Here is a 9568-nt window from a genome sequence, read left to right as displayed (position 1 = left end):
AGATAAAGTCCATCCACACACGAGCCTCTATGGGTTATTTGACCCGTCTGCAGATTCTTCACATGAAAAGAGTTTGGCATGAAGACAACAACAGAGTTAGTTTGCGAGGTAATTTTAGAAACAGAGATGATTTTTTGTTTCATGGAAGGAACGCACAAAACATTAGACAGGGATAAATCATTAAGTAAAAGTGTTCCAGAATGAGAGATGTTTAAACCTAAACCGTTACCCATAAACAGCGAGTCAGGACCAGTGTACGGATGATGAAGGGCCAAATTTTCAAGATCGTTGGTAACGTGATGCGTGGCTCCACTATCAACCAAATAATTCTGAGAATGACCAGCAGCTGCAGTATGGACCTGCTTCTGTCCAGGATGACCCATAGGATCCCGAGGGGGCGGTGGGACGCCTGGATGTTGCTGCTTGAAGGTGTGGCACTGAGATAGAACATGTCCTTTGACATTACACCACTGACATCGACCTAGGAACGATTTGCGATTGCCATTGTGTTGATTTGATTGTGCAGAGAATTGCCCATATCGAGACTTGTTGTTGGAGTTAGGCCGAGCCTGAGCATTCAAGGCTGTAAGTGGAGCATGAGTCTGTCTCTGAGCAGCAGTAATGGAGAGTTCCTGGATAAGTAGCTTCTCAAGGAGGTCATCAAAGGTAATTGGGGTGTCCCTTGCATTCACACCATCAATGGCTGCTCTATAGCCGTCGTCGAGGCCGCGCAACACATGATCAGTCATGTCTTCAACAGAGATAGGAGATCCAAGGGATGCAAGTAGATCGGCTGTTTGCTTTAGCGAATGCATATAGGTGGTGATGGATTGAGTACCTTTGGAAGCCGTGCGGAGACGCTCCTTTAGTTGCTTCAGATGACTGCGGGATGCTTTTGCATAGGTGTTCTTGAGGAGGGTCCAGAGATCATGTGAGGTCTCTGTCTGAGATACTAAGGAGGCCACCTCGTTGGAGAGCGTAGTGAGAAGAGCACCATAGATGAGGCGGTCCTGTCGGCGCCATGTCTGATAGGCAGGATTTGGGGTTGTCACTGGAGGCGTGTCTGTGGTGGTGATCGATTTCGTCGGCGCGGGAAAAGATCCATCCGGATATTTGAGGAGATCATAGCCATCAAGGAGAGCTTCAACTTGGAGTTTCCAATTAAGATAATTGTTAGGGAGAAGCTTGGTGACACTGATAAGAGTGATACTAGCAAAGGGTTTGGATGGCTCATAGGGGTTGGAGAAGAAGGAGCTGCTTTCACTGGCCATGGGAGGCAAGGGTGGGAGCTAGGGTGAGGAACGACGTCCTGAATTAGAGGGAGGACGTTGGATCGTTTCCGGCTGATACCATATAGAGATATGATACTTGTTTGTGGAATTGATAATTTGTTATTAGTTTCTGTCAGTATAAATATACAAGCTGTTAGACCTAATTTAGGAGAGAATCAAACTAACAAATCTCCTACTAATTCTCCTCTAATCCAGTTCTAAACTTTTACCTAAAGAATAGGAATTAAACTAATTAATATTGTTGATACTATCTAGTATTTTATATCTTATTCATCTATGGTTGACATTTGGAACCACCTCGGTAATGGTTTAATATTAATCTCGTCATTGAACGGAATTGAAGGGAAATGTGTCATGTCATTTTTTCTTTTAACATGATGTATGGAACCTTCTTCATCGTTGGTTTGCCTTTAGTGTGAAAAATTATGATGCATTAATCCTTTTTTCTAAAAGTTGAATATCTGATTATGTTGATCTGGTTTGTCTTGAGATGGACCTATAAGAGCTCGAATTCTTGTTACTAACATATTCTTGAGATCTTGAGGCCTAGGTAAGTCTTACGAGGCAATGTAGGGAGCAATAAAGTTCCTCTATGAATCACAAGGTTGACCACTGAAGTTGGCGATGTAATGTTGACACCATTACAAAGATACTCTAATTCCAAATTAATGCATGATGTAGGTGGGGTGCAATCAAGTTTATGTGAGATGAGTAAAACAATCATGCATAAGGAGTGAACTCTTAGGAAATCCAATTTATTGTTATCTTTATTTAAGTGATTATGATATATTATTTCCCCGTTCCGTAGGAGTTTTCAAGAATGCAGATTGTTTGGTTGCATTGGATTGGGGATTGTGGGGTTAGGCTATGGATTAATGGAAGTTGGCATAAAATACGCAACATGAATAATTCCATTAATCCATAGCTAGTAGTTATTTGGGTTATGATGATGGTGGTGAAAGGTAATGAAATGGAGGAATTGTGATATGAATTTGTTGGTTACAACACCATTATTTTATATGATGTGGAGTGTGTGGTGGAGTGTAAGTATGAAATTTCTAAAGACAAAACAAGTAAATGCACGTGATTCATGAATTTAAAAAATAAAATGATACCAACATGTGTCATCATCTATTACTCGCTTTGTTATAAAATGATCATTGATTTGGTAAAATAAATTGATTTTAAAGTGTCGGTAGTTTTTTCAATTACGTCTTTTAATTACTCTTTAATTACTTCCAATGCATGAATATGGTTAATTTAGTAAAAATTAACATCTTATGATAATATTATTGTATTTTTTAATCAGTGTACAAAAAATTTAAACAACTGTAAACAGTGGTAGTATTTCGGATTGAGATTAATATATTTTCATCCTTAAGAATAACCTGTAATTCGATTTTAGTATTTACATTGAGTCAAAGAACTCTCTCTCTCTCTACATTCTAAAGGTTATTTTTCTTCTTCCTCTCTCTCCACATTCTAAAGGTTATTTTTCTTCTTCATGCCATTGTCTCAGAACTTCATTTACAGTTGGTCTAATTTGTCTATTATTATATTAAGTGTATCTTATTGTTTTGTTTGCAGTTTTGTGACACCAAATCGAAGTTTTTTGCGTTAGAGAAGAAAAAACCGCTACTTTTTGTTGTGATCTCGAACTGTGTGTATTGAAAGATACTTGTGGTTTAAGTCGTCATTTATGGTCCCTTAAATTAAAGCTCAGGTTGGTCCACATGTTTAACTTTAAAAATATGTTTTTTTATTGAATACTAATCTAGGTTTTATCATTTACAATTTGTCATAATCAATTGTTGCTAAAAAGAAAAGTTTTTATTTTGTTGTATGCAATGGCGGAGCCAGATAAAAAAATTTGGGATGACCGCTAACGTAAAATAAAGATTATAAATAAAATGTAAATAGTATTTTAAATAAAACATTAAAGTTAAAATAAATACAAAGTTAATTACTAAAAATTTAAATTACATGACTTAAAACTACTTTAAAGTAATGCTTTACGCGTTCCGAGTGACTTGAAATCGTCAATAATCACTACAACAAACAAGACCTTAGACAGCGCTTTTTTTAGCCTTAGACAGCGCTTTAAAGCGCTGTCTAAACCTCCGCTGCTAAAGGTTTAGACAACGCTTTTTTAAATCTTAAAAGCGCTGTCTAAGCCCCCCCCCCCCCCCTAAGACAGCGCTTTGGCCAAAAGCGCTTTATAAGACCCTCTTATTTTAAATTTTTTAGGTATACCTTAGACAGCGCTTTTGAAAAGCGCTGTCTAAGCCCCACCCCCTTAGACAGCGCTTTGGCCAAAAGCGCTTTCTAAGACCCTCCTATTTTAATTTTTTTAGGCGCTATACCTTAGACAGCGCCTTTTCTAAGCCCCCCCCCCCCCCCCCCCCCCCCCCCCCCCCCTAGACAGCGCTTTTGCCTAAAGCGCTTTCTAATCCCCCCCTTAGACAGCGCTTTTTACAAAAGCGCTGTCTAAGGTATACGAAATTTTTTGAAGCTTTTGTTTTAAACCACATTTTTTCCAGGTTTATAAACCAGAATTTCTACCTGTTTTCAACCAGATTTTGACAGACAATTATCACATTTTATATATAACATATTTTGAATTAATTCCAACTATTTAATTATATGAGATATGTGTAAATATAAAAATAACTCATAAGTTAGAAATACATACATCGGTGGGAATCTTTAATCGGCCCGAAGCAAGAGTATCTCGCATAAACCTCAACATGAAATACCCGCAATCTATTTGATTACGTTGTTGAGGACACTACATATGAAAAAAATAATATGGATTATAAATCCTAAGTTTTATCAAGTGTCATCACTAATATAATAATTGCTAACTGTTAACTATAATAATCGGTTTAACATTGATTAACAAAAACAATGAAAACAAACTGAAAGAAAGGAAAAAAAACAATAATAAACTAGCGAGAACATATAAACAAGAGCTTGAGGAGATATATAGCTTAGACCCTGCAGTACAGCAAACAGAACAAAGTAGAAACTACAACCAAACAAGTCAGTATAGTATGTTCATAAGCCCTCACCCGGTGAATATTAATTAAAAGATTAAATGCAGAAAATCATGTCAAATGTATGTGAAAATGCCAAAAAAAAACTCTAGCATTGTTCAGAAACAAAGTGTTGTCAGGTAGAGAAAATATCTCAAATATCCTGGTGACCAATATCTTCTTAGAAGAATCCTCCTTCCTTCAAGATATGCACTATATGTGAATACCCTATTTAGGGTATTCAAGACAACCAACAATGCGATTCAAGAGTTGGAAACTACCCTCTTTGACTATATGATAAAACAATAATCAAATCCATTTGTGATTTCCTCCACAATGTTAGGCTCAAGAGCTTTGGGTGGGGGGTAAAACCATGTGCATAAAGTATATTCAATCCTTATCTGCTACTTAATACTCATTCACTTGAGTGATGTATTTTCCAACAATGCAGAGAGGCAAATGGTTATGTGGGCTATGTCAGCAAAGATATAATGCTTCTTTAGCATCATCTTGAATGGAAATAAATATTATGCAAAATCGGGAAAATATTAAGGTGGTAAAGATATTAATGCTTCTTTAGCATTTATCTTGCAGTTGCCAGGACAAAACACTCAAAGAAACAAATAACTCCAGTAGCAAATATTACCAGTTCATTGTGCTTTTTTACTTTCTTAGGATGACACCATATCACAAATCCTACAACAGATCTACACATCCCAAGAAAGTATCTTTTGACTTTATTAATTCCTTAAGTAGTGTTCTTATTACTACAAACTAGTTAAACATAGTGCTGATTAGTTCACTTCTGTCCTGATCGCAGCACTGTAAAAAAACAATTAATCCAAAGTAACTAAACATCTCTTGAAAGAATCAAAATAGAGAACCAACTTTTTGATAAATTCAGCAGATAAAAATTCCATTAATCCTTAACCAAATAAGAAGGCATCCCTAGCCTTGGTCTCTGTCCAAATGAAAGGAAGAGCAGTGACAAATCTTTAACATTATCTGCCCATAAATGGTATCATAAATCAAGGTTTGATTACACATCACTGCTAAATATTTCTTTTTCCGTCTCTCATTAACTTGACTCCATACAGCACAAAATCAAGAACTGATATATTACATCCCATCCAGAGAAGACCCAAGATAGCTTGGATTGACATGACGCTCTTTTTTGCGACAAATTCCCAAATATATTGCTATAAATAGCAATGTTCCTTTGTCTCCAAATTGTAGGCTTCATAACATCCATAAGCTTCAAAGGCCGTCATCCTATGGCAGCCACTTTATTATAATAGATCTGTTAATAGACAAATTCACTGGTGACCATAATGTCCAACCTTCGCCAGCCCTTGCGAAAAGATAAGAGATACCATTTCGAGTATAGGTATAGCGAAATCTCTAGAAAAATATATCTATACCCTATGCATTCTAATGTAATACACAAAGTTCAATGCCAAAGAGTTATCGGCTTACTTACCTCAATAATAAGATCCAGATCCACCGCTGCCCATGTAACTGCTACCGCCGCCGGCACCTCTGTCAGAATACATTGACGAATATGAGCTGCCGCCAACCTACATTGCATGGACAATACATAAGAATGTAACAAAACATACACAGAACACTAATTCCTATTGACATTGGGAAAGGACGGGAAAATTACATCACTTCCACGAGAAACGTAATCACCACCATAACTTGACGAGTACATGCCTCCAACATCACTGCCACCATAAGATCCTGATAGACAAAAAATAATAGAATTGTAAGTAAAGAAAACTTCAATGTTGAAAAGAAGAGACCAGACTATTTGCAACGAAATTCACCTCCACCATAACCTGTTCCCTGCCGACTGCTATACATCCCGTGTGATTCTTGACCAGAAATAGAACTTCGGCTGCCACTGCCATATCCAAGATTTGATCTTCCAACTCTACGAATCAAAATGTAAGAATGAATTACAGGACAACAAACAATATGGTTAGTGTGGAGAATTGCAAAACTGTAATATTAGATTAAACTAACCTATCACCATAAGCATCACCATACTGTGAAGCACTGCCCCCATAATCATATTCCATTCGAGCTCTTGATTGACGAGCACCAGTATCAGCATATCGCGGGGGAACATCATCCTGATTAGACATATGTATTATATTAATACTTAGGATTTAATACTGTTAAAACTCTCCACTAACTTTCTCTTGATTTGCTAACTGTTAACTAACACATAACTTCCAAATAATTGCTAAGTCCAGACCAAGCTTGCAAATAATTTCTAACTTTTTCCTTTAATCACATCCAAACTGTAATTGTTTTCAAATTCTAACAAGTGAGTCTAACCAACAACTTAGCAATTTCACTCTAACCTTTTCTCTATTAACAGGACACCTCCAAAAGCTCCACAGCACATGAAAGTCATAACATATCCAAACCTGCTAACAGAAGTAAAAATATATCAACCAAATTTAACTGATAACTCAACTAAAACTAACTTCATCGAAAGCCAACATCCATAATCTTGCATCAATAATCCAACAGCAGTTCCAGAAATCGATTTCAAATATTCAAGCAAGGCAATGCCCAACAGCAGCATATGCATAGCAGAAAAATCCAAAGCTGCGAATAACTAGGCAACTAAAACCTGAAAGTCACAGTAAGAGAAAACGATTTTAGAAATTAACCCAACTCACAATCCAGGTTTCAGAACTATAATCAGTTTCTTTTCAATAACCTGTTTTAGTCCAAATCAACATAACCAATCTATTTTCCTTCTGATTCACAAACTTAATCGCATCCCGTAACCAACCCCAAGTGCAATTGCTCTGTCAAAAAATGAATAGATCCTTAACTAACTATTTAACAGAAATTAACAGTGTTAAAATCATTCCCAACAACCATACTCTTCAAATCTAACTGAAATTTAACCTGCCTTAACCATTCTACCCGAGCTACCCGACTCGATTACGGCTTCCAAACTATATAAACATACATCACTCTTCAATCAAAAAGGAACAATTCTCAAAGCTCACTCATCACTATCATAACCTCTATTCACCATTTTTCTCTCCCTTCTAACCTTGCACAAAGGTCCATTAGGAAGCCATTGGAGCTTCACATCGAAGCTGCAATTATGCTTGATCTAGGATTCGTCTCCACACAACGATTCACACAGAGCATTTGTTCACACGCGACGCACACAAGAATTCACGTAACAGAGTTTCAATGAATCTTTCATCATACACAACAATCACAGAAGCACACGCGAAGAGGAGAAGAAGGAAGAAGCATCGCACAAAAAAGAAGAATCAAAGGGAAGAAGGAGGGGATTCTGAAGATTACCTGAAGGCGCCTTCATCTTCATGTTCGTTCGCTCTGAATTCAATTTTCACCGGGCCACTCCGCCGTCTTACAGGTTGGTGAAATTCCATTTTTCTCGATCGATTCTCCTTACTATGGTGTATTTTGTAGTCCATGGAGCCAATCCCTTATGGTTTGGTCTCCGAATCTCCCTTTGCTCGCGTTTAATTCAAGATTTAGTGAGTTAGGGTTCATTTGATTTTGGTTTGGTTTGGATGTTTGACTGAAAATTGAGAGGCATTGAGGTTGATTTGTGATAGAGGACGAAGAGACGGTCTTAATGGTGTAACGAAAGTGATGATATACCCTCCGCCGCTGCCGGAGGCGATTCCGGCGCGAAGGAGACGGAGGGAGTACGGTGAGCCTTGAAGCAGGTTTTGGTTTGAATGGGGTAACACTGGACTTAGGTAAATTATCCTTTTCTTTTTAATTGAAAGAATTTAAACAGCGCTTTCTCAAAAGCGCTGACTAAGGTCTATATTTAAAAGCGCTTTCTAAAAGCGCTGTCTAAGGGGGGGTCTTAGACAGCGCTTTCTAAAAGCGCTGTCTAAGACCCCCCCTTAGACAGCGCTTTCATTATTTTTTTAGAACATTTTCCGTGTTTTATTTTTATTTTAACCTTAGACAGCGCTTTCTTTTAAAAGCGTTGTCTAAGATGCGCTGTTAAAAAACCTTTTTGGCGTAGTGAATTGACTCCGAACTAATGCTTGCACTAATCTCCCTTTCAATATATACTGTCATGCTATCTCCAAGAAACCTATCATCCATCTTGTTTCTCAACTTAGTCTTAATAATTTTTATTGCTGAAAAAGACCTCTCAGTTGTGGTCGTAGAAACGGGAAGAGTCATGATAAGACGAAGTAGTCTATCAATCAAGAAGTAAGTTTCAGCCTGTCCAGATGCAACCAAACATGAACATAGTTCTTGAATAGTTGATAAATTATTCAAGTTTGATGCTTGACGAGCAACAAATAGAAAATGTTGGAGTTGAAATTGCAAATTATTCTTCTCTTGATCACTATAATCCATAGGATAATATTTTTCAACTAAAGAACAAATATTATCAATGCTAAAAGCTTTATATCCATCCTTAGGAGATAAAGAACAAGAAAGAGTTAACAAATCCATTGCCTGCTCACTGAATCTGCTATTCAACTCTTGTAATTGTTTATCAATGGTAGTGAAAAAGATTTCAACTTTAAAGTAATGTTGAATTGTGACTTGATTCTCTTCAAGACGGGAGCGTCCAAATCTTGTTGTTGAATGAACATCATTAAGATCAGGAATCTCAATACCATGCTTTTCACAAAAAGATACCACTTTAGTAAACAATATATCCCAACCATTTTCTCTCAAACCTTGAATAAGATGTTTTGTTGAACGAACCAAGTTCATAACATTAAATACATCTTGAGTTTCTTTTGTAAGGCTTGACAAAGCATATATGTTATTCCCATGATTTCTTTCATCAAGTGCAAAATAAATATAAAATCAAATGCCTTCAAGTAATTGTAACAACTATTTGCATCCCCATTCCCGTTCCCCTCCCCGAACCGAAACGGGGATGGAGAATTAAAACCCAAACCCGTCCCAAACGGGTTCGGGTTGGGTTCGGGTATCCCCGCCCCGCAACCATCCATTTAGTGAAATCAATTTTTTTAATAGAAATATTTAATTTTTTAAAAATCAAATTACATTATAAATAATAAAATAAAAAAATCTAAAAAAATATCATACATACATTTCGAATATTTTAAATAATTAATACAAATTAAAATATTAAAACATTGGCCACTTATTTAATAATCTAAATCTTCAAAAATAAATAATAATGTACATAATAAAATAAACGGGGCGGGTTCGGGGTGGGTACTAGTG

The 9568-nt window shown here is 36.8% G+C and overlaps 1 protein-coding gene across 2 annotated transcripts; it reads right to left on the bottom strand.

The window, feature by feature from the left end:
* Positions 1-5312: 5312 nt before the first annotated feature.
* On the bottom strand, positions 5313-7391 carry LOC127097410 (uncharacterized). Of its 2 annotated transcripts, XM_051035907.1 has the most exons (7): positions 7259-7391; positions 7065-7155; positions 6356-6974; positions 6157-6263; positions 5994-6070; positions 5808-5904; positions 5313-5678 (listed from the first exon to the last, which is right to left on the bottom strand). In XM_051035907.1, exons 3-6 carry the CDS (start codon positions 6475-6477, stop codon positions 5809-5811), a joined length of 402 nt encoding a protein of 133 aa, XP_050891864.1. In that variant the 5' UTR covers positions 6478-6974; positions 7065-7155; positions 7259-7391; the 3' UTR covers positions 5313-5678; position 5808. The 2 variants fall into 2 exon arrangements, with proteins under 2 accessions (XP_050891864.1, XP_050891863.1); XM_051035906.1 differs by lacking the exons at positions 7065-7155; positions 7259-7391 and having other exon boundaries at positions 5313-5627; positions 6356-6494.
* Positions 7392-9568: the final 2177 nt, after the last annotated feature.

Source organism: Lathyrus oleraceus, chromosome 6, assembly GCF_024323335.1.
Source record: "Lathyrus oleraceus cultivar Zhongwan6 chromosome 6, CAAS_Psat_ZW6_1.0, whole genome shotgun sequence".
NCBI lineage: Eukaryota > Viridiplantae > Streptophyta > Magnoliopsida > Fabales > Fabaceae > Lathyrus > Lathyrus oleraceus.
The sequence above is the reverse complement of the archived record's forward strand: the minus strand, read 5'-3'. Positions and strand labels throughout refer to the sequence as shown.

What these genes read in the sequence shown, in the direction of transcription:
- LOC127097410 (XM_051035907.1), bottom strand. Translation starts at nt 6,477, where the DNA reads ATGTCTAATCAGGATGATGTTCCCCCGCGATATGCTGATACTGGTGCT. An exon ending in GGGAACAGGTTATGGTGGAG is followed by an intron (nt 6,071 to 6,156) that starts GTGAATTTCGTT and finishes TTTGTCTATCAG; the next exon opens with GATCTTATGGTGGCAGTGAT. An exon ending in ACGTTTCTCGTGGAAGTGAT is followed by an intron (nt 5,905 to 5,993) that starts GTAATTTTCCCG and finishes CATGCAATGTAG; the next exon opens with GTTGGCGGCAGCTCATATTC.